Here is a 20,780-nt window from a genome sequence, read left to right on the forward strand (position 1 = left end):
TAAGGTGGGTGGGAGTGTTGATCTGCTGGAGGGTAGGAGGGCTCTGCAGAGGGATCTGGACAGGCTGGATCGATGGGCAGAGGTCAACTGTATGAGGTTTAATAAGGCCAAGTGCAGGGTCCTGCACTTTGGCCACAACAACCCCATGCAACGCTACAGGCTTGGGGAGGAGTGGCTGGAGAGCTGCCCGGAGGAAAGGGACCTGGGGGTGCTGGATGACAGCTGGTTGAACATGAGCCAGCAGTGTGCCCAGGTGGCCAGGAAGGCCAACAGCGTCCTGGCCTGTATCAGAAATAATGTGGCCAGCAGGAGTAGGGAAGTGATTGTGCCCCTGTACTCGGCACTGGTGAGGCCGCACCTTGAATCCTGTGTTCAGTGTTGGGCCCCTCACTACCAGAAGGACATTGAGGTGCTGGAGCGTGTCCAGAGAAGGGCAACGGAGCTGGTGAGGGGTCTGGAGCACAAGTCTGATGAGGGGCGGCTGTGGGAACTGGGAGTGTTCAGTCTGGAGAAGAGGAGGCTGAGGGGAGCCCTCATCACTGTCTACAACTACCTGAAAGGGGGTTGTGGTGACATTGGTGTTGGTCTCTTCTCCCAAGTAACTAGCGATAGGATGAGAGGAAATGGCCTCAAGCTGCGCCAGGAGAGGTTTAGACTAGATATTAGGAAAAATTTCTTTAATGAGAGAGTGGTCAAACACTGGAACAGGATGCCCAGGGAGGTCACCATCATTGGAGGTGTTCAAAAAACGTGTGGACATGGCAGTTCAGGACATGATTTAGTGGGCATGGTGGTGTTGGGTTGATGGTTGGACTTGATGATCTTAAAGGTCTTTTCCAACCTTAATGATTCTGTGATTTGCCACGAAGCAGACAGTTGGATGAAAATGAAAATGAAAAACACTCTGTCGTAAAGGATGCAGCACTGGACATGGGGTTGATCTCGAAAAGTGCTGTTCCTGTCCCATGTATCGTAAAGGATGCAGCACTGGACATGGGGTTGATCTCGAAAAGTGCTGTTCCTGTCCCATGTATCAGCCACTGCATTTGAAGTCAAACCCTGTAATTCTTTAGCACGCTGGCTGTGAGTGGCCAAGCTTGAAAGTAGTGTTGTTCTCCATAGTAAAAATAAACACGAAACACAGGGTGCACCTCCTGGCTGATGCTTAGCATCTATTAGGATCAGTCAATAAATAACAATAGACCCACATGTGTGCTTGCATCTCACCTTTAATCAAAATGGAGGATTACAGAAATCTGTAGGGATTTTTCTTTTTTTTTTTTGAGATCAGAAAGCAACCCAAGTATTCATCTGTAACACTGAGCATTATGTAGAGATTTCAAAAATATTCACAAATATTAATATTTGCAAAGCTTGTCACAAATCTTTAAAGATCTAATAAATGAATTTTTAAGCTTTTGCAAACAAGGGTGGGAGAACATCTGCACTTTCATCTGTTTAAGGAACATGCTCTTTAAGAAGTTTTTAAGCTATCCACATAGTTGCAAAGTTTTTAAAAACAAAAACAGAGTAAAGAAAATGATCCTGTCCTCTAGTCACAACACTTCTCCGGCCTCTTCAAATAAAACTCCTCTGTATTCGCTTGTGCAGAGATAGCAACTGTTCAAGTCATGCAGCCAAACACATAAAGAGCGTCATTAAAATACAGCAGCATTTTCCTGAGCTGGTGCAGCAGGCTGCTGCTGTCAGCTCGGGTTTCCCATGCCAGCTGAACCACACCAGGGATTCTGAACCATCGCCCAGCTCTGTTCCCATTCTCTAAATCAGCACTGGCTGCTGCATCCCCCCCGCCCTCTTGCTCATTTTTAAGAAGGTGGTTTCACAGAAGTGCAAATTCGTTTCGTTCAGAGATGGGTGCTACCACGGCCTGCTGTGCCCCTCAACCCCGGCCACGCTTCCACTCCCCTTGCTTGTGCTGGCCCCAGCACGCCTGCAGTAACACAGGAAGATGGTTTAGGGAACTGATATAGCCAAAAAATGACCCAGCAAAAACTTAGTTTTTCATTTTAAGTGGGAAAGAAATGTAAGGAGGGGCCGCACCGGGGTGGTCCCAATTTAGATCGGCGTAAATTGCCATGGGAGCCTCTCCAGTATGCTACACCACCTTGAACGTGTACCAGGCCCTCTGGATGGTACTCATGTCCTGGTACATTTTTTCTTACTTTCTAGAAGCCTCTAGCAGACGGAGGTGCGTGGGGGTGGGCTACCACCAGATTACCCAGCAGTGGGTAAGAGTGGGCACCCCTCGGCAGCTGGGGTGCAGTTTTCTGTTTTCTGACTTGCTTGTCAAAGCCCACATTCGGCAACGACGCGGGTCTTACGGGATGGGTGCTGGGCCACAGCCAAAGCACATCATGACGGGGTTGGGCACAGCACTAGTCCAGATAGTTCCTGAACACTAAATCCGGATTAGCTCTGCGAGCAGCCCTCAGCAGGGGAGACATCGTCTTCCTCCTCTCTGTTTGCAACCGGCGTGGCACAACTCCAGCGACAGAACAAGTGGAACGGACCCCAAAACCTAAACAGGCCGGACCTGCTGGGCTCCACCGTGGCTCTTAGAGGGGAAAGTCGTCCCTGGCACAGAGACAGCACAAAGCCCAGGTGCGCTTGTGTCCCACCATAGCACTCAAAACAGATGGAAGAGAAAGAACATGGCATGATCGAGGCTTGAAGGTTTAAACTGTGTGAGGATGAATGTCTGTGATGCCTCCAAGAAAAGCTGACAAGAAAAGGACTTTGCATAATTGCTTGCAGCCTTTCTGAAGGAGCTTAACCCTACATGCTGACTTCATTCTGTAAAATCTATATAATGCAAGACTGGCTCAATCTTTTAAAGACAGCTGGGACCCGAGACTGATTTTTATGTATTTTTCTGCTGCCGCCCATGTACATATTTGCTGAAGGAAAAATGACATTGAGATCCGGAAAGGCCAGTTGTTGATGAGACTTCAGAACTGATAGGTACAGGGTGGAATCAGCTGGCAAAAGCTTGCTTTTCAGTGCCAGAGAAGCTTTTGGTCTTACTGTTATTATTACTAACATTTACTGTAGCAGTTGTAGGCTCTGAACAAAGCTAGGAAGGAGCTGCATAAATATACATTATCAGGGACAGAGTGTAATAAAGCATCCTTTTTTTAAAACCATGTGAGTAGGGGATATGGAGAGAGGATAAGTGATTTGCCTGAATTCACAGCGAGGATTTGTTGCAGAGACAGAAATGGAATCCGTCTCAGAAGTCCCAAATTAGTATGTTAACCTTAAGCTTAGCTTTGCACTCATGTATGCTGAGAAATGTCATTGAGAAGAATGAAGGGAAAAATACAGACCTTGTCATCCAGAATAGGCTCGCACTGAGAGTAGTTTATCTTGGAAGCCCATGTCCCATTGCCCAGGCATTCTCTGTAGGCATTTCCTGGTATGGACCAAAATAAAAGAGAGATGAACACTCTGTGCTGGACTTTAAACAGCCTAGTAATTTCACAGATTCAAGAAAAGGTTACAGAACAGATTATTCACACGGCAAATCAACTTATCCCACCTCTGTGAGGACTAGAACAGCATGCTGAGGAGGGAAGAGGAGAAATAAAGGACATAAACACGTCTAGAGACAACAAGTATTTAAAGAGACTTATTTATAATGTTTTCTTACAGCATATGGGTTCAGAAAACAGCAAAGGTATGAGAAAAGCGTTGCAAGAGAAAGCTTAATATTAGTATAGTCTTTTAAAAAGCAGCTAAATGATGTATTCAGAAATGGGCAGAAAACTTTAGGTCTTTCGTGCTCCATCTAAGAGAATGGTATGTGTATGGTAAGCTTGTTGCTCCACTCCACTCCCATTTATCCCACCGTAAACTAGAAGAAACTTTCCTGGAGACACTGATTTTCTAGTCTTCCTATACAGCAACATTATTGGTACAACTTCTGCAAAGAACCTGAAAAAGAAGCAAGATAACCACGTCTCCCAACCCTAGGGCAGGCAGGCTGGGGAGGCCTCTGAATATCTCTGAAGAGATTTCAGAAACGGGTACGCCTAGATTATGATGTGTTCACCCATCCTCTGTGAAAATGAAATCGCTTCTGAGCTTTTGCCAAGGTGCCAGTTCTCCCAGAATGTAAGTTAAAATCATGAGTTACTTTACTGAAGCAGAGAGATTTCATGTCACAGGATCATAGGATCACAGAATCATAGAATAGTGTGGGTTGGAAGGGACCTTTAAAGGCCATCTAGTCCAACCCCCCTACAAGAAGCAGGGACATCTTCAACTAGATCAGGTTGCTCTGAGCCCCGTCCAACCTGACCTGGAATGTTTCCAGGGATGGGGCATCCACCACCTCCCTGGGCAACCTGGGCCAGGGTTTCACCACCCTCATTGCCAAAAATGTCTTCCTTCTATCTAGCCTGAATCTGCCGCTTTCGTTTAAAACCTTTACCCCTTGTCCTACCGCAACAGGGCTGGCTAAAAAGTCTGTCCCCGCCTTTCTTATAAGCCCCCTTTATAAGTACTGGAGCTCTCGGAATTGTGTGTAGTAATATTGGGGGTGAGGAGGGGAGTTGAATTTCTGCCAAGCACTCCTCTTCATCCCAAAGAAAGAGAGAGATCCCTCAGAGAGAAGACTATGCCATTTTGCTGTACAAACTACCTTCCTCCATGCATCAAAAGCACATCCAATTCCAAGAAATAGTTTTTTTCCAGGATTATTTTGAACTGTGTCTTAGAAACAAGAGAATTAAAATAAAACAGGAAATTCAGGAAGATCCCCAAAGGACACGTACAGACAACTTCCTAATGAACTCTTCATGATGTTCTTGATGCCCTTTACCCAATTTCTTCTTGGGCCTTTGCCATGGCCGTTCAGCACTAGTTCAGCACCCAACCATCAGGAAAATAAGATGTCAAATAAAAGCAACAGATTGAATGTTTCTAAAAAGTAGTGTTGACAATGCCTTGGAAAAAGGTAAAAATCCTTTTGAAAAGGTGCCTTTTCTTACAGAGAAGGAAAGTCCACATAGAAAGCAACAAATAACAGTTCACTTAGATGCTCCAGATTGTACCATATCCATACAGATTGTCGAATTTCATATTGTTATTGTCTATTTGCACTTTTTCACTGCTTCTTTTTGGAGTGACGAGGCCGAACAAAATAAAATAAAATGACTGGCAACATTTGGATCAACTACAGCAACTTGTGCTAAAGGTTAAAGATCTCAGCTTCCATTTCTGTCACTAGTTTAGAAACAAATTCACACATTTCCTTCTCTTTCTTACCAGAAAGTCAGGTATAGACTGTCAATTTTCTGTGCTATTTTTTTAGCGCAATTTTCCCCTGAAGGGAAAGCAGATGATTGGACTTCTTTCTTCTCTGCTCTGGATATTATCATTCAGTATCTCAGCATAAATGTGTCTTGGGGCATCTTTTAGCCCTTTCCTCTGAGACCAGGTCTGAGTGGGATTCAGGTGGTTGGATACAAGTTACATCCCTAAAAGCCCTTGTATTCGGCCCCTCCTTTTGGCCAGTGCTGAAGCTCTCTGTGCAGAATGGTTGCTGATTTTAAGTCTCTGTAGCAAACATCTGACTCTCCAGACACTGAGTAGGAAACTTTGGTGCTTTGTCAGATACTGAATCCCACTTCCAGGATAGCACTCATATGAAACCTTTTATTCATTCTGACTCTTCCTTTCCTTCGTCGTATCTTTCCAGCTCAGACGTGGAGACCACAAACACAATCAACAATGTGAGACACTTCAAACGTTACTACCTGGGCTACATGAGTACCTGGGAGGGAAAGGTGCATTTGAATCAAGTAGTTATTTATCCATGCAAAAGGAAAGCCACGCTGCTTCTTCTGATTTCTCTCTAGATGAGAAATTGCCAAAACCCAAAAATAGCTTGAAGTTGGGTGAAAGAGAGGGGGAGTGTCAAAACTAGGGAAAGAAGACCCATTTGTCCCCGAAGCTCCCTTCAAAGATTTCTTTTAGTTGAAAAAGAAAGTAAATATTAGGAGTGCTCCCCCTTATCCACACTAACTTCTTCCTCTGCTCTTCTCATTGCTATTTCCATTTTACAGGTATCGAAACAGAAGCAAAATGTGTGTACATGGCTTCCTGAAAATGACCTGGCAGGACCACAGCAGAGCTGTGAATCATCACAAACCATGTATTCTACCTTATCAGGCCATGATGCCTCCGTCTCCTGCACTACATCCTCCCTGCTCATTATAACCTTCTTTTCAGAAGGATAAGTATGTGCCTCATTTTTATTGCCCTAAAGAAGTATTAGAGAACAGATCATGATCAGCAAAGCAATATTGAGTGTAACAAAGGCCATTCATTTCCACCTCCATTTTGATGTGTAGCCCCAGCACTTAGAATATGAGGCGTCATAAAATGTGCCTCTGAGCTCTCTTTCAGTGCAAATTCAGGAACCCCATACAACACCCACATCAAAGCACTTTTCTGAGAAACAGCGATCTGGGTTTATGAGCTGTCACACCAGATCTCTTACATGGTGAGCATCTGGACAAGAGGAGCATAAAATCAAACTCTGAATTTCTCTAGTCCAGAATCTCCTCCAGTATCAGCCACTTCTCGGAAACAAACGCAGCAAGTGGATCTGACTTCTGGGAATGTCTCATTCCAAACTCTAGTAGTCATAAGTAATTTATACACCAAAGCAAAGGTCTTATTTCTTTCTTCCAAATGCCTCACAGCGTTAGTTCTAATAGCCACAGGGAAACAAGTTTCCAATCATACTGAATGTATTTTCATATATCTATTTTAATAACATAATACAGATCTTTACCCAGTGCTTTAAAAGAGAAATATCTGATTTAGAGAGTGAGGTAATATTAGAGAGTAGGAGCCCCACTGCAGGCATCTGGAAGAGTGGCTCTTGTTCATGGACAGATGAATTCCATGGCACATAGTAAGTGAGTCCAGCATTTCTTATGGACATTGGGCCAATCTCATATGCACTGGACAGAGGTTCAGTGTGTCCACAGACATTCAGTCACATCTGGCATGTGCTGAACTTCTTGTGTGTGCTTGTATATCTCTGCACAGAAGATCCTGGATAAAATAATGACAACTTCAAATAATCAACTTAGTCTTTTTCATAGCAGCAAACAGCTGCTCCATAGCATCCCTACTTACTGTCAAAAACAGAGAAGGTGAAGAAATAACAGTCTCTGGACTCAATGACAGGCTGAGTCACTGGGACATGCAGAGCTGTAGCAGTGAGCAAAGCAGCAAAGATGCCAAAAAGATGACAGACGCATTGGTTCTATGAAATACAGCAATGTATGATAATGTGTCCCCCAGCTTCAGTGGAGGGAGAGGGAGAGGGAGAGGGAGAGGGAGAGGGGAGGAGAGGAGAGAAACCAACAGCCAGTGATGTTGCCAAGAGACTTCTATGATATCTTTGGTGATTGAACATGCTGAAGAAAATTCCTTGCCACCTGGTTTTCCAGTGAGAACTGGGATTAATGTGCTTTGTGCTATAAGCATTCTTGCCCTTTCCTTTAAAGCACTGTGTACAGAAAGAGACGGGATTAAGTTCAGTTTTTCTTAGTGATTGTCATGAAAAATAAGGAGAAAATGGAAAAGTCATGATGGAGAACTCCATTGTAGAAACAAACAATGAGCACCCAAGAAGAAAAGAGTAGATACATGATCTTTCGAGGGCAACAATAGCTAATGAGAGCTTTTAGCATTATTTCTTTGTTTCCTAGTTAAAAAAACATTGTGCCAATTTTCATTTCAAAGACAAATGGCATACTGAATAACTCAGTATACTTTCTCATAATTTCTCCCTCCTTCCAGATTTTATTCTAAAGAACAAAATACAAAATAAACTAAGAGGTTTTTGGCGGTTTTAACTTGTGGTTATTTGTGGTGTGCACTTGCATTCATATAATACAACTGGACAAACAGATTTAATCTTCATGCAAATGAATCATGAGGAATAGATGACTCATGATGACACAGCCAACACACAGGCATTATACACATAGCTTTTGACACATCATCCAATATTCATTTGTATGCTTCAGTCTATGGCCACTTCCTTAACTTTGAAAATGTTGATTTCCTTTTGCTGCAGATTATTAGCAACATTTGAAGCACTTGATTGCTTCTGCTTAACCATCAGTTCAGGGGACAGGCAAGAAGGTAAAAGGGAACTCCCTTAAGAGAAAGAAAGATGCAGTAGGGCTCACACTGTCATTCAGGTTGCTAACTTCCAGAAAATGTACTCCATCCCCTCCAGGCCACACAGTATAACATATTTTAGTGTTTCCTCTAAGGGATGATTCAATCATGCTGATCAGAGTCATATTCTGTCAATAAAGCTGATGACAGTGTGTGGGGCTAGACACCAGGTGCCCACTAAAGCTGCTCTATCCCTCCCCTCCTCAGCTGGACAAGGGAGAGAAAATATAATGAAAGCCGTGTGGCCAGCAGGGCGAGGGAGGGGGTTCTGTCCCTCTGCTCCGCTCTGGGGAGACTCCCCTGCAGTGCTGCGTCCAGCTCTGGAGCCCTCGGCACAGGAGAGACAGGGACCTGTTGGAGCAGGGCCAGAGGAGGCCCCAGCAACGCTCCGAGGGCTGGAACAGCTCTGCTGGGAGGACAGGCTGGGAGAGCTGGGGGGGCTCAGCCTGGAGCAGAGAAGGCTCCGGGGAGGCCTTCTTGCAGCCTGCCGGTACTTAAAGGGGGCTTCTATGAAAGATGGGGACAGACTTTTTAGCAGGGCTTGTTGTCATAGGACGAGGGGTAATGGTTTTAAACTAAAAGAGGGTTTTATCCAACTAGATAGAAGGAAGACATTTTTTGACAATGAGGGTGGTAAAACCCTGGCACAGGTTGCCTAGAGAGGTGGTGGATGCCCCATCCCTGGAAAAGTTCAAGGTCAGGTTGGACGGGGCTCAGAGCAACCTGATCTAGTTGAAGATGTCCCTGCTCATTGGAGCAGGTTGGACCAGATGACCTTTAAATGTCCCTTCCAACCCAAACTATTCTATGATTCTGTGATACCAAACTGGAAGGAGTGGCTGATAATGCCAGAGGGTCATGTTGCCATCCAGAGGGACCTTGTCAGCCTGGAGAAATGGGCTGACAGGAACTTCATGAAGTTCAACAAAGGGAATTGCGAAGTCCTGCACCTGGGGAAGAACAACCCCATGCACCAGTATATGTGGAGGGCCACACAGCTGGAAAACAGCTTTGCAGAAAAGGACTTGGGTGTCCTAGTGAACACCAGGTTGAACGGGAGCCAGAAGCGTGCCCTTGCTGCAAAGAAGGCTAATGGTATCCTGGGTTGCATCAAGTAAAGCATTGCCATCAGGTCAAAGGACCTGGTCCTTCCCCTCTACTCAGCACTGATGAGGCCACCTCTGGAGTATTGTGTCCAGTTCTGGGCTCACCAATACAAGAGACACATAGACACAGTAGAGCGAGATTAATGGAGGGCCACAAAGATGATTGAGGGGCTGAATCACCTCACATATGAGGAAAGGCTGACAGAGCTGGGACAGTTCAGCCTGGAAAAGAGAAGGCTTAGCGTAGGATCTTATTAACGTATATAAATACCTGAAGGGAGGGTGCAAAGGGAATGGAGCCAGGCTCCATGACAGGACCAGTAGCAATCAGCACAAACTGAAACACAGGAGGTTCCATCTGAACATCAAGAAACACATTTTTACTGTAAGGGTGACTCAGTACTGGAACAGGTTGCCCAGGGAGGTTGTGGAGTGCCCCTTCTTGGAAATATTCAAAAGCTATCTGGACATGGTCCTGGGTAACTGGCTCTAGGTGGCCCTGCTTTTGACAGGGAGTTGGACCAGATGACCTCCAGAGGCCCCTTTCAACATCTACCATCCTGTGATTCTCTGATTAACAGGACACTATTATGCTCTGGAACAACTTTAAAACACAGCTTAGATTCAATGTTTTACATCAGTTTGAGAGGTAAAACCTTGACCGTAATTTCTTTTCCAACAGCACATCATGCTGCATTTCCAAATGGAATATGCAAAGAGGAGTATTTGATGAGTGGCATTTCTTTACTTTATCTTTTTTTTATTGACCCTGTTGAAGAAAATAAAGCCTTTTAAGTAGTGGTAACTCAATCTGTATAGATTGGCTTGGTGGCAGGCTTGTGTTTAGTCGGTAAAAGTCCATTAAAAGCATGAAACAAAGAAGAGACAGGAGCACCAGGTAAAGGTAAGTGGATGTAATTCTCGGCAGGAAGGTAACCACATCCTTCCAGTCATTAGCAGGTGAAAGACAATTTCAGACACTGCATGCAAGCACTGCTGTAATGGATCTTGTCCTTGACAACTGGAACTAAGCTCGTTTTGAAAAAGACTTTAGTCATCTTGCTGTGTCTCATGAAGATGACTTTCTGACAAGGTTTACTTTTCCAGTCATCATTAAAACGGAAATCTGCCTTCTCCAACTACATATGCCTTTTGTCCTGGATCCCATGCACACAGAGTGGCCCTATAACCATGAGATAAGTTCATCTGCTACTGGACTGAAGGCAATAAATAGACAAATGAATAAATAAATAAAACACAGTCTGTTAAATTCCGAGCTGCGCACAGAAAAGGGTATCTGACTGCTTTGATGGCTTGCTGATCCATATTAGCTGTCAGCCAGGCTTAAATGAAGGGTCCATCAGCCAGAAAACCAGAACACCCACTGAACAAACTCCCTAGAAAGTGCGGAGTTTTGGGAAGTGGAGTTAGCAGTGACTATGGCAATCTTAGAGAATCGCAGATGCAGAAAACAACTGAAAGAGCACAGTGGGTCATGTTGTCCATCACCCTAGCAACAGGATTTGTTCAGTCCAGATTAAAAAGTGTAAGACGCAAGAATTTCTAGCAATTGCTTTGTAAAACTATTTCATACAGTCTGTTAAATCTCCCCACCGGGAATTTTTCTGCTGATATCCTAAATAACTTCCCCCACCCCCTTTTTAAGACAACTATTAAACTCTTTTTGCCTCTGTATTGCTCTCTGACCAAGTTGAACAACTTGTCTTCCCTTTCAGGGTAGCTTAGACCCTATTTACCACAGGCAGAGTTCAACCTTGTAATTTTAGAATACCAACTTGCAGCTAGCCTTGTTCAGCACGTCTTACCAGTCCTTTCCTACACTAGCTTCAGGGTACAGCAAAGCAGGCTCTACAGCAACCACTCAATGGTGCCCCCAACATGGAGGTATTGATGTTAAGTTTGCCAACGGAAAGCAGGCACAAATAAGTGAGGTTTCTTCTTAGGTATGCAACATTAAAATAGGTTCTGTGAAATGCTAGCCTTTAAAATCAGAAGAGACAGTGGAGAAAAACCAAACCTGTCTTGTCTCAGTGCCAGGCCTAGAGCTGGATGACATTTTCTAAGCTGAATAAATGATTTTTTAAATACACAGTTTTGGGGCAATGAGAATCCCTTGTTAAGTCTTGTAAATTTGAATCAGGTTTTAGTCCGGCCCCCCCCCCCCCCCCCCCAAAAAATTAGAAAACTTCAAAGAACACAGGAGTAAAACAAAACAAAACAAGACAAAACAAAACATTCCAGTGTTGAACATTGTAGCCTGTAAGTTACTTACAACATGGAGTACTTGTACTCTGGTCCTTCCACTGTTGGACTTCAAGAGAAACTTGAACCTGGTTCAATTAATTCCTTCCTTTCAGAGCGTTCGAATCACTGGGATATTGTGAGATACTCCCAGTGTCTCCTCCAAATAATTTTTATTCATTTAATGTTCAAAATAAGACATTTTGCTTGTTATTAAACAAAAATTTTTCTCTTGGGTACTTATCTGCCATGATCCCCCATAAATCCAACAGGAACTGCATGATATAAATTCCTTAGACGGGCTACTCAGATTTCACAGGATTCAGATCACGTGAGGCAGAAAAAACCTGTGTTGCATAAAGGATGTGTCACTGCGTGTACATGCTGTTTTTAGCCCTTTTTCAAGGTCTCAGAAAAACAGCAAACATCTAAAAATGATGTCCTGCACAACATCCTGGTCTCTAAACTGGAGAGACATGGATTTGACAGATGGACCACGCAGTGGATAAGGAATTGGCTGGATATTCACACTCAAAGAGTTGTGGTCAACAGCTCGATGTCTGAGTGGAGACCAGTGATGAGTGGTGTTCCTCAGCAGTCGGTATTGGGACCAGTGCTGTTTAACATCTTTTTTGGTCATACGGACAGTGGGATCGAGTGCACCCTCAGCAAGCTTGCTGATGACACCAAGCTGTGTGGTGCGGTCGACACACTGGAGGGAAGGGATGCCATCCAGAGGGACCTGGACAGGCTTGAGAGTTGGGCCTGTGGGAACCTCATGAGGTTCAACAAGGCCAAGTGCAAGGTCCTGCACATGGGTCGGGGCAATTCCATGCACAAATAGAGACTGGGTGGAAAATGGATTTGGAGCAGCCCTGAGGAGAAGGACTTGGGGGTACTGGTGGATGAAAAGCTGGACATGAGCTGGCAGCGTGCGCTTGCAGCCCACAAGGCTAACCCTAAGTGACAGTGCTATAATTGTAACAGCAGTCAGATGTCCAGGAGACTGAAACGAAAAATATCTCTCCCCATACTTTATTTGTGAATGAGGGATATTCAGACAAAAATAAGGAGACGAAAGAAGAGTTATCCAGCCAATACTTATTACTTTGTGCATCAGCCAACATCATCCTGAAAGCCAAGCTTTGTGCAAAGTGAGGTTTTCTCAGATGTCATGGTTGGGGGTTTTTTGACATTTATGTAGAATTATAATGAACTTATAAGAGAGTCTTAGAAGGCAGATAAATAATACCTTAGGCAAGAAATGTTCTAGAAAAATATTTCTGACCTCTCCTCTGTCTAGGCTCACCAACCTGGTGTTTCTCCAGGCTTTCAAGCTCATCAGAAACTTTGCTCCACTTTCTATTGCTTTCCTTTGCCAGTAAGTCCTAAAATGCTTTATGAGAAGCTCAAGCAGTCTAATTATGCTCACTTTCTGTATCGATTTCCTATCTGCTAAAAAGCTCAAGTGATTCACCCAGGTCATATAACATGTCAAAAGCGAAGGCAAGAACAGAACCTTTTAGAAGTTTAGAAGTTCTCCAGACTTCTTCAGTTTAGAAAAAACATTTCTCTGGATTTCTAGCCCAAGGCCTACTCCATTAGGCATACAGATAAAAATTACGGTCTTGCCCACACCTTTGTACCCATTCTTACTCAGGTCCTCTCACTCACGTATACAGCACTTCTGAGCCCAACTTTCCTTAGACAAGCTGAACAGGTTTAATGCTTCCTGGACTACAGGAGTATAAAAGGGCACCTGAGGTGTACACTTCTGTTTGTCTGTACCTGTTTCTCCATCTCCTATTTTTCACCTAAGTGCTGAGGTCCAAGAATTAACCCTTATTAAGTCTTTTCCAGGCAACCCCTGGCTGCCTCCTAGACAAGTTAGCTAGGAACCTGCTCGGTGTGTTGCCCTGTTCACTGCAAAACCTGCTGAGACCTGGATCCCACACACGTCTCCTTCCTGGGCCAGCCAGCTGTTCCCTTGCTTCTCATTTCCGAGATGTGTCTCACTGCTGAGCTGTCGTTAGATCTTGGGCTACGCTTTCACCTTCTTAACAACAACTGATTCTAGGACCCACAGCCTCTGTGTCCCTACCTCTTTTCTCCAAACTTGCATTACTGACCTAAGTAGGTCCCAATCCAGAGTTTCTGATTCTGATGTATCTCCATTGTGCTCAGCAGGTCACTCTTGTCCTAGGCTGGGGCTGCCTGGCAGCAAGCATTGCCTGCTATTTTAGCACCTTAAGAAAGATCCCATAGACTGAATTGTGCAAAGTTGTCAGAGAAGTGGTTTTTTTTGACTTTGTTCAATAAAATACCTGTTAATATAAAACTATACACAAAGGAAAACACACATTTTGACTTTCCAATCCCTTGCAAGTCAATCCCACACAGTTCTCCTCAGGAAATAAACACAATTTCTTGTAATATTTTTCGCTCTTTTCATTCCCCCAGGGCTAACAAAACCCGTTCTGTAAAATACATCTTTTTGCCAGTGAATATTCTGTTTCTCTACAGCTTCATTTTGAACTGTTTCAGAATTGAGGTGTGGACAGTGGCAGGGAATCCCCAAATGGTTGCCCTTTCCCAAAATGATCACTCCTCAGAAGGATGGTCGGGGAATTGTCCTGGAAGCTGCTTGCTTTTTCACATCTCCTTACAGCTCCTGGTGTAACCCTTCTATTAATCATTCAACAAAACAGAGTAATAATTCATGTCTGTAGTTATTATCCCTATAAATTATTAGTTTCCTTAGGAAATTATTTCATGGGTTGTGATTAAGAAAACTCTTGTTTTGAAATGCGAGGACCATGCTGTTACAGAAACAACTGAGGGAACACCAAGACGACAGGGAGACAGAGGCAAGTGAGCAGGCTCCTAGTATCTGATAAATGCTCACTTAAGCCTGCTTGTGCCCATAAACACGCAAGTGCGCAGGTTTTTTCCTCACACTGATTGACATGGCAGAGTTTGGCCACGTGGTAAAAGCACTAAGGGCAAAAAGGAAAATAATCCCTCCTTTTCAGCATCCGTCAAAAAATGCTGCATTACCTGAAATTAAAACTGTACCTTAGGACAGCCGGCAAAGTTCATCATTTTGAAACAAATGGAGGTTACTTTGTTCTGTATTGAGTTACTGTCCTGAACTTGATATCAAGACGTGGGGTGAGTTTGCAATCTCTCAGGGCTATTTCCACTTTGCAGCTAATTCTCTGAGACAGCACAATACGCAGACATGAATGCACATGGAACCCCATGGTTTTCAACTCAGACCTGCATGTAACTTTAAGCTGAAAGACAAAAGAGTGAGATTATGAAGCTATCTGTATTGAACTGTTCCTCAGGTTATCACATTCCCCTCTCACCTGGCTGTCAGCACAGGCCAGCCACCCCTGGGCTGCCCCCAAAGCCACATGGCCAGCAGGTCAAGGGAGGGGGTTCTGCCCCTCTGCTCCGCTCTGGGGAGACCCCCCTGCAGTGCTGCGTCCAGCTCTGGAGCCCTCGGCACAGGAGAGACATGGACATGTTGGAGCGGGGCCAGAGGAGGCCCCAGCAACGCTCCGAGGGCTGGAACAGCTCTGCTGGGAGGACAGGCTGGGAGAGCTGGGGGGGCTCAGCCTGGAGCAGAGAAGGCTCCGGGGAGACCTTCCTGCAGCTGCCAGGGCTTAAAGGGGGGTTATAAGAAAGACGGGGACAGACCTTTCAGCAGGGCCTGTTGCCATAGGACGAGGGCTAATGGTTTTAAACTAAAAGAGGGTAGATTCCAACTAGATGGAAGGAAGAAATGTCTCACAATGAGGGTGGTGAAACCCTGGCTCAGGTTACCCAGAGAGGTGGTCGATGCCCCATCCCTGGAAACATCCCAGGTCAGGTTGGACGGGGCTCTGAGCACCCTGCTCTAGTTAAAGATGTCCCTGCTCATTGTAGGGAGTTGAACTAGGTGACCTTTAAAGGTCCCTTCCAACCCCAAATATTCTATGATTCTATGAAAAAATAGGAAAAAATAAAAAGGCAAAATAAAGCAAAAGAATACTGAACTGGAACCAGAGTTTATTTGACTCCCAAAAAACCTGTTCTGAGAGAAGAGTCTGAAATTCATGCTGGGCTTACCATTTACACACACCTATTCAACTTAATCTTTGCTGAAAGGCCAAGTATCACACACAGGAAAGACTAGACATTTGTCACTCATTTAACATACACAGATTCACGTCTAGTTCAGTAAGTCACAGAAACTTGGATCGCTGGAAACTAAAACATTACTCAAGAGCATTCTCTCTTCCTGGCTGCCCTATTTTTATAGTCCTCCCTAAAGATGAAAGTCAAGATTAAGACATATAAATTCTGGTATCATAATGCAGATGCTCACTTGTAAGTGAAGATTATAATGTACACGTTGCTAGATGGACATCTCATACTATTTGAGGTGGCCCTGTGTGTCCATGGCATCTGCTCAATCTAGGGAATCCAAATAGTGCTGGATTCTTAAATTTAAGCAGTTGAACTGACCTCTAGTGATTGCAGCCAGCACAGTCTAGACTGAGATTCAACTGATCAGTGGCCGTTTACCGTACGGAGATGAATTGTTCTTCTGTTGACTACGCCTCTAGTGAGGGGCAATAGGGGCAACTTAGTCACCTAGAGCACATATAAGCACCGTCATACAGACAACTAAATTTAGGTGTCTGGGCTAAACAAAATATTGGCCTGGATGGGCCTGTAATTTGATGTTGAACAACCACTCCTATGTCTGTTTTAAAGACTTCCCTCACTTGAGTCTGGATGATGTAATTGCTTTAAGAAACACAGGCTATCATCCAACTAGTGTTCAGAGGATTTATGGACAAATTGCTAGGAGAACTTCTATGGCCCAGAACACATGGGAACATCCACCTACACAGATACCAAAAAAACACATGATTGAGAAAGGAGTAGTCTAAGAAAAGGTTCTCACTGCTGGTTAGTACAACAGGTCATTAATTCTCCCAGTGTTCTGCAGTGGTAGCGAGTTTCTGTGAAGCACTAAGGCTGGAGGAGGAAAGTCATTACCCAGGGCTGAAGCACCATTTGTTTCTCAGCCTGACAGACTAGGAGAGCACAGAGCTATGAAGCTCCCCGCCTAGCCCCCTTCTGGAAAGCTGTCAGGGCACTGGTTGATAACGATGTTTGATCTTTATAGTAATTGCCTCTTAGTTGAAATTCAGAATTCAATTAGTCACTTGCTGTAATTACTGAACGCACAGAGAGATGGCAATGACAATGAGAGGTGTAACTGTACTTGATTACCTGTAGTAAAACACAGTGGAATTGAGAAGCACTATGATCTGATTAACAGAAAAGTGGGAGAGAGGGGAAAGGAGCCTGAGGCTGGAGTTATCCTAGGACAGCTGACTCGAGAAGACAGTTTCTACTGCCTGTTGAGGTAGATAAGTCCCAGTGTGCGGCCTCCCTCTCGTTTAATTTCTGCTGAGGTAAGTGGCAATGTGGGGAGCAATGTTCTTCTCACAGAGCCTTCACTGCCTGCAGTTTATTCAGGAATTTGGTGACCTTACGACATCTGAGTTGCAATCATGGAAGCAAAGCACAGAAGCTGTATGAATGATTCATGACGGAGCACAGAGTCAATGTTCACCAGGAATACTGACCTGGTCCCAGTTAAGAGCTCTGCAAAAATAATGAGAAAGGTGGTTGAGAAAACAAGGTGGTTAGGGATGGGACTGGATTCCAAAATGCACCCATTCATGTGATAGGCTCCAGGGAGACCTCATTGTGGCCTTCCAGTACGTAAAGGGGTCTTCTAAGAAAGATGGGGACAGACTTTTTAGCAGGGCCTGTTATCATAGGACAAGGAGTAATGGTTTTAAACTAAAAGAGGGTAGACTCCAATTAGATAGAAGGAAGACACTTTTGACAATGAGGGTGGTGAAACACTGGTACAGGTTGCCCTCTAGAGAGCTGGTAGATGCCCCATCCCTGGCAATGTTCAAGGTCAGATTGGACGGGGCTTTGGGCAACCTGATCTACTTGAAGATGTCCCTGCTTATTGTAGGGGGTTGGACTAGATGACCTTTAAAGGTCCTTTCCAACTCAAACTATTCTATGATTCTATTTGCCTGTTAAGCTTCAAATATCTTTTGACATGGAATTCAGATGAAACCTCCAGTCCAACAGCAGAGGCTGCGAGAGGAAAGCAGCACACAGGAGAGACGTGGGCCCTCAGAAAATAAAAGCAACCCAGGAACACAAGGAAAGATACCACACATGACACAGGGAATGAGTCTTGCTAAAAGGTCAAGATCTACAAAACCTGACTATCACAGAGTCAGCGTTGGGGTTTTGTCTATACCACAGTAAGGTCCATCAGGAACTAGAACAGTTGTTTGGATTTACAGGGACTTTTTTTTGTTGGTTGTTTTTTTCATGTCAAACTCTTGTCCAGATCATAGATCCAGCACTTTATACGAATCATTGCCTTTTAGAAAATTGCAATCTTACAGGATGATTCAGAGAGATCCTGTCACACTTGGCATGTCTTAGGATGTCTGGAGAAAATCACAACATACACTGCTGTCAGCTTGTGCTGTGTTCGGTTGCCAGAAAACACCTTCCTTAAGCCTAAATATACAGCAGGGGAGTTCAGGGAAGAAACAGTCTGTCTACAAGACAAAAAAAAATAAAAAGACTGCAAGCACAAGACAGATGACCATTCACGAAAGTCACGCCGGCAAGCTTTCATAACTAAACCCAATATAAGAGTGTAAAAATTCCAGATGCTTCTTGGCAGATATGAGCCCATTTTGCTGAGCCACAGTTCTCCTTCTAAAAATGTAACTCCAAAAAGGGGGTAAGAATGGGCAAGTTCTCCCACTTTCAGTGAAGTCAACTTGATTCTTCTTAATACAAAGTTCCTCATACTCCTACTATGTTACAGGATAAGCAAAATATTCAGCAACATCAAGCCTGAATTTTGGTTGTGGAGACAACTGCTGATGTGACACGTTATAAATAGCTTCTTTAAGCCATCACAGATTAGGTTTGTTTGACATGAGAACGTAAAGTCCCTGCAGATACAGGGAAATACAACAGTAATTCTAAGTCTTAAAGTCCCATTACACCTAATAATAGCACTACACTTTCTGTCGATTGTCTCTCCCTATAAATACCCTCCTTCTCCCACTGGGGAGCAGAATAAGGTTTAAAAACAACTGAAGAAAAACACTTGCCAGGAAAAAAGCAACACCCAGCTCAGATCTTCTTTCTTACAAGGCCACAATGAGGAACAGGAAACATTCATTAAAGAAATTACCTTAAAGAGCACTGGGCTTGAGCTCCAATTTTGCCTCCCTGTCTATCAGTTTTTCTCTTCCCATCATTGAAACTAGTGCCAAAAGTTTATTGAATAAATAACATAAAACAAGCACAACACTGCTATGGAGAACACTGTGTCCAAAAATGTTTTATCTGGTAAGAAGGGCAGCAGGCACTAATTGACTTTGTAGATATGCTATGTGCTACGTTGGTAATGTACTGACTTGTTAGAGCCTGAATTTGAAAGTTCACCAACTTCTTAAACCACCCAGGGCTCCTGGGTGTGAAAGTGTAGGGCTTCCTACACGTTCTATTACTGCTTCCATTGCTGTAAACACTGCTGCACTTGCATGCCTTCCCAAAACGTAGCATGAAACATGAATCATGTGCCAATCCTTTCCTCTAGGACAGCATGTGTCAAAACTTTAAGTGAGATCAGAAACCTGAGAGAAATAAGATTTCATCTAACGTATGCTAGCCCTGGACAGATAACAGGAAATTTGGTTTGCAAGTGATATCTAAAAGGCGGTGTGAAAGAGTACAAGATTAATTGTGAGAGGGAACTGTGAAGACCCATATTGTTCTGTGAGGGTTGTTTTCATGCACATACCACCTTATGAATCAGAAAACGCAGATCAGAGATACGCATTTGGCTCTGAGTGCATGGGTGATGGGACTGTCTGCAGTGCTCCTTGGTTTCCGTTTCAGTCCAGCTTCCCAAGGCATCTCCCAGCTCGCACAAGTGATCTTTCTCCTCTCAAGAAACCGCCTGTGCACAAGGAGTTGAGTGATCAAGTGTTGGCCAGGAAGACCATGAATAATCTGCAAAAGCTCAGGCAGGTGGAAAAGCGGAAAAGAGGCTGTTCCCCTGACATAACCTTATTAATACAATGCATCACTCATTTGGAAAACCTGCTGTTACGTGGGAAGGTGCTTTCTTTTCACCTGATAATTATTGCCTCTTTGGGGGCTTGAAATGGCATGGGAGGGAGAAAAGGGATTTTAAAATCTCTTCTAATTTTATAGTATATAATGGGTGCTGTCAGCACATGCTGTGACAGTCTAAGAAAAGCATTTCAGCAGCTTCATTTCTTGGCTAAGCTCTCTGATGAATCTTAAGAGCCAGAGCTCATTTCGACTAGGAATGATGAGTAGGCCATCGCTGAACCATCCCACATGGTTTCAGGTTCACCATAGCCTGGTTAACATAGTGTGGCAGCTTCAACATCATCACATCCATCTTTTTAAGACCCACAGACATGTACCAGCATTGCTGTCTGTAACACTCTTCATGAAGCCGTACCAGGAAAAGGATCAGGACTCCAAACCAGGCCAAGAGCCATCCTTATAACGCTGTATGCATTCAACCCCCTGAACGCAAACTACCTTCTGGTGGAAGCCTGTCTCAGGAAAAGACCATGGCTACTCTGTAGAGAAGGTATCCTTGTATTTACGTCCCAGCACCAGTCAAGGTAGTAAAGAAGCATCTGGGCAGCCTTTTCATGCCAAAAGGCAGCAGAGACTCCACGGCAATGGAAGTTTTGAGAACTATTGCAGTAAACAGGGGTATGGATTCGTGTATGGTAAGAAGAGAAATTGTGCTGCCAAACCTGTGGTGAAAGTGATGCTCACTAAACAGGCGCTGCTGGGCGTCCTTGATCACCACTGGAATTAGCTCAATCACGCAGCAGAAGAGAACTATATAATAGGTACCACCATGCAAACTTCCCAGAGTCAGTTATGTGTCACCTGCAGGTACTGAAGTGACTGAAAAGTGAAGGTTGGTGATACTCTGTGTCCAAAATCGGTACTACCCAAGTTGGCAAAGAACACTATTCCCTTTGATTAATTTGCCACAGAGTCCCACGA

The 20,780-nt window shown here is 44.2% G+C and overlaps 1 protein-coding gene across 2 annotated transcripts in view; it reads right to left on the bottom strand.

The window, feature by feature from the left end:
- Window positions 1–20,780, bottom strand: part of CRHR2 (corticotropin releasing hormone receptor 2) — a gene marked incomplete at both ends in the record, with an annotated part of 181,638 nt that overhangs the window by 72,075 nt on the left and 88,783 nt on the right. For both annotated transcript variants that reach the window (XM_082015500.1, XM_082015499.1), the window contains one exon: window positions 3,348–3,433. In XM_082015500.1, the coding sequence (XP_081871626.1) occupies window positions 3,348–3,433 (86 nt within the window). The remainder of the gene's footprint in view (window positions 1–3,347; window positions 3,434–20,780) is intronic.

The sequence above is a fragment of the Phaethon aethereus genome (assembly GCF_964289735.1).
Source record: "Phaethon aethereus genome assembly, chromosome: 2".
NCBI classification, from domain to species: domain Eukaryota; kingdom Metazoa; phylum Chordata; class Aves; order Phaethontiformes; family Phaethontidae; genus Phaethon; species Phaethon aethereus.